This window comes from Antechinus flavipes, chromosome 4 (genome assembly GCF_016432865.1).
Source record: "Antechinus flavipes isolate AdamAnt ecotype Samford, QLD, Australia chromosome 4, AdamAnt_v2, whole genome shotgun sequence".
In the NCBI taxonomy this organism is placed as follows: Eukaryota; Metazoa; Chordata; class Mammalia; order Dasyuromorphia; family Dasyuridae; genus Antechinus; species Antechinus flavipes.
Window position 1 is genome coordinate 289,120,676 of NC_067401.1, and position 14,364 is coordinate 289,135,039.

At 37.1% G+C, this 14,364-nt stretch overlaps 1 protein-coding gene across 1 annotated transcript in view; it reads right to left on the reverse strand.

The window, feature by feature from the left end:
* Positions 1-7,327: 7,327 nt before the first annotated feature.
* The window catches only part of REV3L (REV3 like, DNA directed polymerase zeta catalytic subunit), a 253,915-nt gene continuing 246,878 nt past the window's right edge, over positions 7,328-14,364 (reverse strand). The window contains exon 32 of the mRNA XM_051997548.1: positions 7,328-8,472. Coding sequence (XP_051853508.1) covers positions 8,332-8,472 — 141 coding nt within the window. The 3' untranslated portion in view covers positions 7,328-8,331. The remainder of the gene's footprint in view (positions 8,473-14,364) is intronic.

Sequence of the window (14,364 nt, forward strand, 5' to 3'; positions counted from 1 at the left end):
ATGAAAATATGCTCCAAATCATTATTAATCAGAGAAATGCAAATTAAGACAACTCTGAGATACCACTACACTCCTGTCAGATTGGCTAGAATGACAGGGAAAGATAATGTGGAATGTTGGAGGGGATGTAAAACAGGGACATTGTACATTGTTGGTGGAGTTGTGAACCCATCCAGCCATTCTGGAGAGCAATCTGGAACTATGCTCAAAAAGTTATCAAACTGTGCATACCCTTTGATCCAGCAGTGTTTCTACTGGGCTTATATCCCAAAGAAATACTAAAGAAGGGAAAGGGACCTGTATGTGCCAAAAGGTTTGTGGCAGCCCTGTTTGTAGTGGCCAGAAACTGGAAAATGAATGGATGCCCATCAATTGGAGAATGGTTGTGTAAATTGTGGTATATGAATGTTATGGAATATTATTGTTCTGTAAGGAATGACCAGCAGGATGAATACAGAGAGGACTAGTGAGACTTACATGAACTGATGCTGAGTGAAATGAGCAGAACCAGGAGATCATTATATACCTCAACAACGATACTGTTTGAGGATGTATTCTGATGGAAGTGGATCTCTTCCATAAAGAGAGCTAATTCAGTTTCAATTGATCAAAGATGGACAGAAGCAGCTACACCCAAAGAAAGAACACTGGGAGATGAATATAAACTGTTTGCATTCTGTTCGGTTCTGCACACGTATATTGTATCTAGGATATACTGTAACGTATTTAATATGTATGGGACTGCTTGCCATCTGGGTGAGGGATTTGGAGCATATTTTCATATGGCTAGAAATAGTTTCAATTTCTTCATCTGAGAATTGTCTGGTCGTAGCCTTTGACCATTTATCAATTGGAGAATGGCTTGACTGACATGAAACACTTTTCACAAGTCCTCATGAATGCAGTTGTCCCCCACTGGGGGAGGGAGGGGAAAAATCGGAACAGAAGTGAATGCAAGGGATAATGTTATAAAAAATTACCCTGGCATGGGTTCTGTCAATAAAAAGTTATTAAAAAAAAAAGTGCTTCATGTCTCTGGAGGAAGATCTGATGGCATCTGAATGCAGATCAAAGCATACTTTTCCTTTGCTTTCTTTATCTTTTTTATCTGTGTTTTCTTTCATAACATGACTTACATGGAAATGTTTTGCATGCCTGCACAGGTACAACCTTTGTCAAACTGCTTGCCTTCTGAATGAGGGAATGAGGAAAGAGGATGAGAATTTGAAACAAAACTTTTTTTAAAAATGGTTAAAGATTATTTCTGTAAATAACTGGGAAAAAATAAAATATTGACTATTTTTTAAAATTGAAAATACAAAAATATTAAAAAAAAATCCCAACTGAATTCATGCTATCAGACTCACTATCTAGGTAAGAAAGGAAAAATCTTAAGACAAGTTACAGAAATTCAGTGTTCATACACAACTCCCTGGACTTTTTGCATTAGCTTGCTATATTACCTGTGCTTTGTCACATGTATTTTGGGGAACTAAATGAAGTAAAATACCTTTTTAACCCTAGCATATGAAGCCCTTGTTCTATTGCCTTATCCAATTTATTGGATATCCACTATCTGCCTAATAACAGACCCTTTGGATCAAAGGGTATGGTATACCCAATTTTGTAGCCTTTTGGGCATAATTCCAAATTGTTCTCTAGAATGGCTGGCTCAGTTCACAACCCCAGAAGAGTATTGATGTCCCCATTTTCCTACATCCCTTCCAACATTTATCAGTTTCCTTTTCTGTCATATTAGCCTATCTGAAAGGTATGAGATAGGACTTCAGAGGTATTTTAATTTGCATTTCTCTAATCAATAGTGAATTTAAGTATCTTAAAAATATGACTATAGATAACCAGCATTGATTTCTTTATTTGAAAATTTCCTGTTCATTTGACCATTTATTAGTTGGGGAATGATTTGTATTCTTATAAATTTGACTAGTTCTCTATATATTTGAGAAATGAGGCCTTTATCAGGGGCATTTGCTACAAATTCTCACCCCCCCTTCCCCAGCTTTTTTGTTTTCTTTCTATTTCTATGCTGTGTTGTTTTTTCTCTGTATATGTGTGTATGTGCAAATCTTAAAAATTTAATATAATCAAAATTATACATTTTATATCTTATAATGCTATTGCTTGTTTGGTCATAAATTCTTCCTTTATCCATGATCTGAGGTAGGACTTCAGAAGTGTTTCAACTTGGATTTCTCTAATCAATAGTGACTTTAAAGTATGACAAATTAGATCCTGATTTGCCTATGGTATTCCTTTTATGTCTAAATCATGTACCCATTTTTACTTTATCTTAGTATACAGTGTAAGTGTTGGTCTATACCTAGTTTCTATCATGATCTTTTCAAGCACCAAATCTCCCACAAAGGGTAAGGACTTCATCTCCCTTGACAGAATGTTTTAACATATAGGAATATCCATCAGTGGAACCCTCTCCCTCCATTAAAACAAGACTCTCCCTTTTCCCAGCCTTATGTACTCTCCTACAGACTCTTTGCTTGAGACACCACAGGGTCACCTTCCCCTCATTACCTGTCTTTAATTTCACCTGGGTCCATCATACACTTGCATGCTCCTGCTCCCTTCCACCCTGTCATTTCCCCCTTCCATTTTCTGATCATAGATTCTATGGTCATGGCGTTGCCAGAATTTGCCTAAATTGCTCTAAGCCTGCCTCTTTACTGTTACTTCTACCTTTACCCCATTTCTTTTTGTACATTTAGAAAGAAATATCTTACTTGTCTCTCCTCTGCAGTTGCTGTCCTTGGACGTTGCATTTTTCCTTCCTTTCACATTTCTGTTATCTGTGATAGTTGTAAATAATCTCTTTAGGTCTGGGTTTTTTTTTTTTTTTTTCCTAAGAATGTTTATTATTCAACATCCATCTTTTTTCATTTATGATGCAACTCTGATGTGCAGGGCAGTTCATCCTGGGATGCATCCTAAATTTCTTATTTTCTTTTGGGTGTGTGTGTGTGTGTGTGTGTGTGTGTGTGTGTGTGTGTGTGTGATGGTGGTGTTTGCAAGGCAGAATTTAGCGACTTGCCTAGGGATCACACAGCTAGTAAGTGCTAAGTGTTTGAGGCCAGATTTGAACTTAGGTCCTTCCGACTCCAGGGCTGGTGGCCACCTACTTGTCTCATCAATTTTTTATTCTTTAGAATACATTATTCCATTCTCTCCTGCATTTTCAGTTGAGTGTAAGGTGGTCTTGTGTTATTTGAATTTCTTTTCCTTTTTATTTGAAAGTTTTTCTCTTCATTGCTTTTAGAACTTGTTTCTGAATTGAATTGCTAAATTTAATCACTATGCAGTTTGGGGTTTTTTGGAGGTGATAAGTGATTCTTATAATTAGCATTTCATTTTCTGCATTCACAAGTTTTGGGCAGTTCTTTCTTTTGTATTATTTCTTGTGTTGTGGTAGTCAGGTTTTTTTGTTTTGTCAGTCTCCTGGGACACCATGATCATTAAGCTGTCTCTATGCATCTTGTCTTTGAGACCAATAAGTTTAACTTAGATGGTGTACATTTTTTTTTAATATTGTTTATTGCTTCTCTTCTAGATTGTCCATTATTCTGTGTTTGAATTCCTTTTTTTAATCTAATTTTTTCTGTTAAAGCTTATTAATTTTCAAAAGATATGCATGGATAATTTTTCATCATCAACCCTTGCAAAACCTTGTATTCCAATTTTCCCCTTCTTCCCCACCATCTCTTCCCCTAGATAGCAAATAATCTAATATATGTTAGACATGGTAAAAATATGTTAAATCCAATATATGCACACGTTTATACAATTATCTTGCTGCACAAGAAAAATCAAATCAAAAAGGAAAAAGAAGGAAAATAAAATGCAAAAAACCAACAATAAAAAGAGTGAAAATCTTATGTTGTGGTCCACTCTCAGTTCCCACAGTCCTCTCTCTGGGTGTAGATGGCTCTCTTCATCAAGAGATCACTGGGTAGGGGAGGCAGCTAGGTGGTACAGTGGACAGAGCACTAGCCCTGAAGTCAGGAGGACCTGAGTTCAAATCTGATCTCAGACACTTAACACTTAACACTGACCCTGGGCAAGTCATTTAATCCCAATTTTCTCAGCAAAAAAAAAAAAGTAGGCCCCAAGATCATTGGAACTGGCATGGATCACCTCAGTGTTGAAGAGAGTCATGTTCATCAGAGTTGATCATCATATAGTATTGTTGCTTTCGTGTACAATGATCTCCTGGTTCTACTCACTTCACAGCATTAAGTTCATGTAAGTCTCTCCAGGACTCTCTAAGATCATCCTGCTGGTCATTTTTTAGGGAACAATAATATTCTATAACATTCATATACCACAACTTATTCATCCATTCCCCAACTGATGGGCATCCATTCAGTTTCCAGTTTCTTGCCTCTCTGCTTGAATTCTCAATCAGTTGTTTAGGAGGATGCTGGACCCTTTCTTTCTGCCTTAGTGGAATGTCACTTAGTAGGGTCTCTCTCCCCTCCCACCTTGTGGTGTCCTCCCCTGTTCTGTTCCTTAATTCTGTGGCAGGCTGGTACTACCAGGAGAAAGAGGGAGAGAAAAAGAAAGGCTTGGTTACTGACATTTGGAGCTCTAGGAAAAAGGGTGTGGGCATGAGCTTTCTTTGAAGCCCAGATAGGAGTCCTTTCCTATTCTCTTTTGTAGTAAGCCTGCAGGTCAGGTCCTTGGACTGGCGCAGCTAGTTGTTTGCAACTAGGGTCATTATGGGGAACTGAAAGGTATATTCCTACCTATCTTTACCCAAACTCTTTGCAGTTTTGTAAAGTGGGAATCTCAAGATTATTGGAAGGGGACTTAGGTTAGTGGACAGCTAGGCGGTACAGGTGCAGAGAGCCAGGCCTGGAGTCTGGCAGATGAGTCCAAATCTGGCTTCGGGCACTTACTGCGTGACACAGGACAAGTCATCTAACCCTGTCTGCCTCAGTTTCCTCATCTGTAAAATAAGGAAATGGCAAACTACCACAGTATCCTCTTGAAGAGGACCAGTGACATCCCAGGGCGATGTCTTGACTTGTGTCTGAATTGGATTTAAGAGAGGCAGAGCTGCACAGAGCCATCAGCCTCCCTCTCACCTTCGGAGTTATCACAGTTCAGTGGTAAGACAAAAGTGAGGATGCAAAGCAGTGGTCCAGAACACGGGTGACTTTGGCCTTTCTAAATTAAGGTCTTCTGGGGCCCACTTGGTCCAAGGAAATATCCATTCAATAACTAAAGACTAGGTAAGAATTAAGACAAAGATGACTTAGTTTACTATTAGGAAAACATCAGTCTGGGAGGGGAAAGACTCTTCGGAGTTTTTGGGCAGAACAGAAAATATTTGGTAATTACAATCATTCTAAGCCATCAGAAACCACATGATGAGCAACAGAGTTAGGGCTGGAGCTGTTAGTGGCCATTCAATGAAAGCCAGAGTGATTTGGGTTCAAAAGTTACTCAAGTAGCTCCATTTAAATCATAATGAACTTTTTTTTTTTTTTTTAAGAGTCTGTGTTTCAAGAAATCTTAACTGCATAGGACAAAAATATATTATTCCACTTTTGGAAAAATAAATAGGGAGAAAAAATCCAGCCCCAAGCCCCTCCAAATCTTACATATTTGTTATAAACAACCAAATTTGTATTCCTTTGGAGAATCCTTATATGTAAAGTATGATATCCTAACTGGAGAGAAGGACTACATGTAGTGGGAAAGGAGGAGGAAGAAGAAGAAGAAAAATAGTAACAGGTCGGGTTCCCAGGGGGAATCCATTCCTACTCACAGATTGTTGTTGGTCCTTCCTTCTTTAGGAAGATCTGTGCTATCATGAGGACGATATCTTGCCTGTAAGTTGGGTTTAAGTGATCAGCTTCATTCCTTATTCCAGAATCATTAAATTCCAGGGGCAAGACAAGACAGGAAAACTCAAGAAACCTCCCAAAGGGTCATGAAGAGTCAGACACACCTGAAGCAGCTTGACGATTGACAATGGGTTATTGAGCCACAGATTTGAAAAGGAACCTCGGCCCATAACTCAGCTAAGAAGCTAGTCTGAAGTAGCTCAGAAGAGCAAGAGTTAGAAGACAGATTTAAGATGCAGAAGGTTTTCTCCAGCTAGCTGCTTGGCTGGGGCTTGTAACAACAACAAAAAAAAAAGAATTAAAGATTACCCTTGAGTTTATCCAACTAGAGAGTTGATAACTCCCTTCTACATGGAAGAAACTACGTTACTGCTGAAAACAGTAGCAGAGTTCAGGGGAGATGCCAGTGTGGTTACATCTTTATAGTGCAGCAGCATCTTGGAAGCACTGGAGTTCTCAATTTCTTGAACATGTGTATTCCTTATATGTGTGCCTTCTCATACTTTTTCTCTGGTTCCATGAACCCTATGCTTATTCTCTCAGTAGTGTGCTAGCCGATGGGAGAGCGCATCTCTTATTTGTCATTCTGCCATCTGATTAAACTGTCTCACTTTGAACTATATCTTCTGTAAAAATACATAAAAGCTATATGCATTTTTATGTGTGTAAAAGTTGTGTAAGAAATATAAGCTATAGTTTTAAATGGATGCCAATCCCCAACATATCTTAAAATGTCATAGCTTTTTGGTGGTCTGAGGCATCTGAGGCATCAGGAAAGAACTGAGTATTGGATTATGTTTTATTAACAAACATGGTTTTGCCAAGCAGCATTTTGCAAGTAATAATGGAGTATTTGATTCTCTCTTACTTACTTAAGGCTAGGATTTTCAAAAAAACCAGAAAACCAAAGTGTATCCACATTTATCATCAGAGATAGTCTTAGAATCCGGGCAATCATGTCCCATTTGTGTTAAAACCAACATTATGATTATTTCTTCTCCTCTCATATACAATGAAGTCATAGTTCATTAGTTTATTAAATCAGTACTTTAGTACTCTTAAAAGGCTGGATGGCAATTTCCAAGTATTCAAAAAAATATAACTTCTTTGTAGCTTGGACAGTGAGAAGCAACACTGACCAGCGTGTAAGACACACTAAATTGTTCTTTAAGACACACTAAATTGTTCTTTCTTTTCCTTATTTCAGAAAATTGATATCAGGAAAACTTTCCTCCTTGCCTGGAGAGACTGTAGGTTCCCCTTTGTTGGAAATCTTTAACTAGAAACAGATGGATGCCCATTTGACAGATATGGAATGGAGATTTCTTGGTTTATGAGTCGTTGTTCTAAATGGCTGCTGAGTCTCCTTCCACCTCTTAAATTCTGTGATTCTGTAAGTGTGGAATAAAAGTGAGCCAACAAAATTCACAAATACCACTTACAGCCAGCTTTAAAAAGCACATGACTACTTTTCATATTTTATTCAATTTTAATATGGTTTCCATTATTAACTTTTAAAACAAAATGATTTCCAGTTTAGAAAACAATGCACTGACCACATAATTCCTTTTTCATTTTATACAGTTATACAAATATTCTAAATACACATTTTATGTTCAAGATGATGGCAAATAAGATTAACTGTACAGTACATAAGGAAAGAAAATATTTTAAGCATATTTAGAAGCAATAGAAATGTCTATACAAAACAAGCAAAAATGGAATAAAATTTCTTATATTTAAAGTATTGCAACAGGCCCACAGGTTTGTAACAAAAATGTCTTTGCACAGTTCCTCACAATGCCCCATTAAAAGCTAAAGCAAGACAGCGATTTTTAGAAAATAATGTCTCAAAATGCTACACATGGTACTATTGTTTGCACAGTTTGATCAAAATAACAAATCTACCTTGAGTCGAGCAAAACCTAGAGGAAATATACCAAACAACTTTAAAATTATCTGTATAAAATTCATTGCACATTATTTTACTCAGTTGTTTGAAAAGTAAAAAAGTGTATTTACAAAATATTTCGCAGTCAAAATTATAAAGTGAATGGATAATATATCTATAGGTAACACATGTTCTGATACTGACAGTTCAAGGAAAACACACTAATGGTTTTTCTTTAAGAGGTTTTCAGTGCTCCTTCCACAAGGAAGTAAACATGACATATTCAATGGATTTACAAGATGTTACACATACATACAGGAGCTAATTCAACATCTGCATTATAAAACAGAATGTTAAAAACATGAAAGGAGGAATTTATACATCTTAAGAAATGAGCTATTCAGAGATCCACAAGTATAATCTTTAGCTTAAAGGTCTTCCTTTTCTTCAGACAATGACAAGTCCTTGACTTGATGAAAGTTAGAAAAGCACCATGCACAACAGCTCAGTGGTAAACAATGAAAAAATTAGCACCTGGAATCCTGTAAAATCGATTGTTTAAAATTGGTCTAGCAACTGGCGAAGATAGGGCGCCTTGGACAATTCTCGACTCACTCTGGAGAGTTTGAAAAGTATTGGGCAGTTCAGTGAAACACACTGGATCTGTCGGTCACAGCAGCCTGTACAGTTCTTGCATATCTGAAAGTACAGAAAAAGCGAGTAAAGCAAGAAGAACAATACTAAAGATACAAACTTGTCAGAGTAAAATTCAGGCAGTTTCTGTCCCGAAACTTGTTGCTTCATACAACCCGGACACATGATGAGGACAACTAAAAATTCTCCTCTGGGCGTGGTCACCCTGTTCTCACAGGATCCCTCCTAGAGGTCCCTCAAACTTAGAGGCCAGTATTTCTTTCTGCATCAATTTCTTCCCGGTCAGGTAGAAATTAGGAACTTCTGCATAATATTCCTTCATTTACAACAGAAAACTGGTAGAATCTCATGATAAACCATTTAATGGCATGAATGGGGAAAGTTTACAAGCATTTAGCAATTGGTAATTTTCATGCCAAGTCCATGGTTCCTTACGTGGGGGAGAGAGTATTTGACTGTTGGCACCACACTGCAACTTACTTTTGTATGTGTAATTTTTTTCTATGTTGTTTCCTATTAGAAGGTGAGCTCCTTGAGGACAGGAACTATATTTCTTTGCTTTTGTTTGGTGTAGGTAAACACTTAATAAGTGTTTTTGACTGGCTTCCAGTTCTAACACTCTAAGTCTATTCCCCAGCAAAGTACTCCCAATTTACACCCAAGGTAACAGGATTCAAAAATGCAAACCTTGGATATCTTAAAGATGCAAATTCTCTCCCCTTGTATAAATAACAGGACAGGTCTCCATATAGCCATTCATGCCAGGGAATGTTGGAGGAACTACTGTGTTCAGGCTAGCTCTCTGGAGGGCCTCAGGATCAGTCAGACTCAGGATCAAAGTCCTTGGTCATCAAAGACGGATCCTGGACTCTGGAGTCTGGAGCCTGAAGTCTTCCCTGCTGCCCTCAGCCCTTCAATCCTTATGATTACCTCACCCCCACACATTCAACAAGAGCCAATTGTGAAGAGAGCCATCACATCACCATCTCATCTAAGTATATGTTTATAGAACCATTATCTCACACTGAGTAGGTAATTAACCTTAAGTACGCTGCTGTCTTAGATTCAAGTGCACCTTTTCAGAGTTCCAGCGCTATGGCACCTCCTGGGTACATATATTAATATAGGCAGAAAAGCCTCCCTGTGCTCACAGGGCCTGATAAAAAGAAGGGGATGGAGTTAGAATTGGAAGGGTCCTTGAAGGTCATTTTATCTAATTCTTTTATTTTACAGATTAGGAAACTGAGAGCACAGAGAGGTTAAATGATCATTTACCAGGTCATAAAGATAGCAAGGACAGAGTTGGGCCCCAAAACTAAGAGTTCTGCTTCTAACTGTCCTCCCACTACCCAAGAGATGAGGAGGAGCAGTGATTTCTCACATCATACAATCTGTCATCCTTTCCACAGGGCTTTCTTACACGTAGCCTCATTTGGCTTTAACAACATATCTGTGGAACTAGCGTTTATCTGAAAACACATATATGCACGGACACTATACCAGCAATAATGCCATGAACGTGAAACCCAAACATTTCATAGCAGTCATTTCAGTTGGTGAACCAGAAATAAAAAGTGTCCTCTCACTGGTTGGCGAATGCTATAAAAAGTAAGCTGCTTGGCATGCAATCCAAAGACCATGGAAGAAGTGGAAGCCAAAATGATCAGTAGGCACTGACAGAGAAGAAAAAAGCCTGCCACCAGCAAAGGAAAAAGAAGTCAGAGCATCTCTGCAGGCTAGAAGCTAAAGGTCATATAAAAAGGCAACTCAAAAGGTATCAATTTGTGCCACACTATAAATGCCATGGAACAGATAATTCTGCACCTGGCCATTTTGTAAAAGAACAGTCTAATTTCTATTTATTTCGATATCCTTACAAATAAGTCATCACCACACATAGACATGTTAATTGGTATAATTCAGCAGTCTGAAGGAATGGAACATTCACTATAATAAGAAAGGGCAAACAAACCAAAATACAGCAGAGTGTGATGGTATTTGGTATAAATGAATAGCATAAAAATGCGAGGTATGCTGCAAACTGTATTTTATGATAGGGCTTCCAGATTTCCTCTAGTGATAGTTGAAGGGCAGAAACATAGTTGTGCTTAAAAAAGAAAATGGGGATTTTCTTGAACTTGAAAACTTGAACTTAAAAAAAAAACAAAACAAAAGGAATGACTCAGAAAAGTTGAACTCGGTCAAAGAATATCCTCAGGAGAGAAAGGATTCCAATCAATTTATTTCACGCCATAATATAGTTAAATTAGAGTACCTTGGCATTTAAAAACTGTTGATATGTTTATTTTGCCAAAAAACATTTCTAGATTATGTCCCCTTCCTCTTGAGTCACATTTAAAAAAAATTATTAATCAATAAGCAAAATACTTTCCAAATTTGTAGTTTACAGAATGTTAACAGAAAGAATGTGTGGTTTAATTAATTTCTATTTCTGGCCTCAGGACTCCCTTCAGCTAATCTTGGGTTCTACCAAACAGACTTTCTTGGTGTTCCTCACACATGGGATGCTCTCTCTTATCTCTATGTCTTTGCAAAGGCTACTCTCCAGACCTGGAATGAATTTCCCCCTCAATCCTGTGAGTACCATGTTCTCCTTGAAACTCAACTTATATGTCCATCTCTATAGGATGTCCCCCTTCTTGATTTCCCAGTTGCTAATGCCTCCTCTCTAAAATTACCTTGTTATATGTATATGTTATTTCCTCCCGTAGACTATAATCTTATTTTATTCTAATTTTTTTTTTTTTTTTTTTTGCTGAGGCACTTGGGGTTAAGTGACTTGCCCAGGGTCACACAGCCAGGACGTGTTAAGTGACTGAGGTCACATTTGAACTCAGGCCCTCCTGACTTCAGGGATGGTGCTCTATCGATTGTGCCACCTAGCTGCCCCAACTATAATCTTAGTGAAGGTAGGAATGATTTAATTTTTGGCTTTGTGTCTTCAGCTCCTAGCTAGTACCTTTACACAGCAGGCACTTCATAAATATATTCAACGCTTGTTGATGTATTTAACTTGGTGATGGACTGATATTGGTTGATCCATTTAATTCGGTACCAACAACATCTGAAGCTAGACCATGTTTCTGAAAATATCAGAGGGCAACTTTATTTATAACCTAATGCAAACTGAAAAACAGAGCATTTCTATGAGTAAATGGAGTTGATTGAGCTACACATGTTTTTTAAGGAATAAATTTGTTACAGGTACAACACAAAGAGGGAATTAGCTATAGCTTGTGAATCATCATCAGTAAACCACCGAGTTCTCTTTGTCAGAGAACTCCCTCTTTTGAAAAACTCTACCAATGAAACTAGATTTGGAGATGCTTTCCAGTGTCTGCTCTGGCAGGGACCAGTGAATCAAGGATTCCTAAGGTTTAAATAGAATATAGGAAGGCTGACAAAAACTGTATGTGTTAACAGGCTCCCATAAAATAAAACTTCTGGCAAAAAGAATCCCTATCCTCAAGGAGAATTCCCATTTAGAAACATATAAGATATATACAAAGTGGATGGGAGATAATCTCATTATCTCAGAGGGAATGACACCTAGCAGTTTGGGAGGGAAGAAGACGAATGAGACATACTGGAAAAGAACTGCTGCAGAATCTGAGATCTGAACTGAGACCTACATACAGGAAGCTAGTTAAGCTAATAGATGGAGGAGGGAAAACATTTTACAGATTTGGAATCTGATGTACAGTGAAATTCAGTGATTTGCCTTAGATCACACAGCTAGTTTGTTGGCAGAACTGGTTTTAGTATCCAAATTTCAGGGTATGTGAAAATAGTACTCCAGAATTCCCAAGTAAAGGAAAATATATAGCAAGCAGTCATCACATAAATAGAAAGCTTAGAATAGGATATTCCGGAAGTAAAAAGACCTAGAATTATGGACAAGATTAATCTATTCAGCAAAGCTAAGTATAATTCTAAAGGAGAAAATGGATATTTGAATGATACAGGAAACTTTTAAGCATTCCTGATGAAATGACCAGAGCTGAAAAGAAAATATGACATTAAAATACAGGATTAAAAAGAATAATAAAAAGATAAACATAAGGGATTAAAAAAATTAAAACTGTTTACTTTCTTTTATGGGGAAAGATACATATAACCCCTCAGAACTTTATTATCACTATAGCTCTTAGAGGGAAGTCCTGATTGATAGAGGTCCTGAGGATGATTCAGTTATGGTAGGATGATCTCAAAAGAAAAATGGAAGGGTGAGAAAGAGGAATGAAATGAAAGAGGGGGAAAGGGAAAGGAAAAAGGGAAAAATTGTTTCACATAAATGTATCACGCAAAGATGATTTGATATAATGGAGAGGATGATGGTGAGGTGGGAACTGGGAAAAGGCAATATCTGAATCTCATACTCATCTGAACTGGTTCAAGAAGGGAATAATACACATACACAGTGGAGTACAGAAATTCATCTTACCCAAGAAGGAAGGAAGAGGGAAAGGGGACAAGAGGAAGGGAGGGAGATTTAAAAGGTGGCAGTGGTCAGAAGCAAAATAGACTCCTGGGAGAAAAAGATTAAGGGAAGCATAAGAAACTAGGATGAAAAGAATTACTTAGCAATCATAACTGTGAATGTGAATGAGATGAACTCACTTATAAAAGAACAGGAAAAAGATAGTAGAATGGATTAAAAACTGGAATCCAACAATGTGTTGTCAAAAGAAACATAACTTGAAATTGAACAATAATACACAGAACTCAAATAAGGAGATGGGGTTATGCTTTAGCTAAAAGTAAAAAAGACAAGGTTGGGATTCATGATGATCTCAGATAAAGTAAAATCAAAGATAACATTTAAAGAGAAAAACAAGGAAACTACATTTTGCTAAAAGGTCCCATATACAATGAATTAAATAATAACAATTTTGAAAATTATATGCAGATTCTTACAGGAAAAGTTAAATGAATTATAGCAGGAAATACATAATCAAATTATATTAGTAGAGAGTTTCAATTTACCCCTCTGAAGCCTAACTAAATTTAACCACATAATCAACAAGAAAGAAATTAAGGAGATGAATGAGAATTAGAAAAGTTAGATGTGATGACTACTAATAGAAATAGAAAGGAGTATATCTTTTTCACAGCTGTGCATGGCACCTTCACAAAGTTTGAGCATGTACTAGGGCACACAAATATCATAAAGAAATATAGATAGGGAGAAATTTCAAATGTATCTTTTTCAGACTATAAGGCAAAAAAAATACATTCAATAAAAGGTGTCTGAAGCATAAGTTAACAATACCAAGTCAACTGCTGTTTTTTGCTTGTCCTTTGTTCTCAGAGGATCATGACATCAGAGAGGTGATGCCATGATATGCAAATGAATTCTAGGTGGTATCATATATGAGTCCTGGGCAGAGACTCAGGAATACCTAATTCAAATCTAGCCTTAGATTCTTTTTTTTTTTTTTTTAAATAACTTTTTACTGACAGAACCCATGCCAGGCTAATTTTTTACAGCATTATCCCCTGCACTCACTTCTGTTCTGATTTTTCCCCTCCCTCCCTCCACCCTCTCCCCCAGATGGCAAGCAGTCCTTTACATGTTAAATATAGCCTTAGATTCAATAGTGCTGTGACTCCTGGGCTCACTTAACTCCAATTTGTCTCAAGTTTCTTTATCTGTAAAATGGGGATAATAACAGTACCTACCATTTTCAAGGCTGTTGTGAAGATCAAATAAAAATAAGATTATTATTGTAAAGTGCTTAGCATAGTCCTTGGCAAAGAGTAAGCATTATAGAAATGTTAGCTATTAAATATTTGGAAATTACATAATCTAGAGCTAAAGATTGAGAAGTTCTAAGAAATAAAAAAATCACAGGAACAATATCAGGCTGGATTTTTGTTAGAAATGTGAAGCCAGTTCAATATTAGGAAAACCAT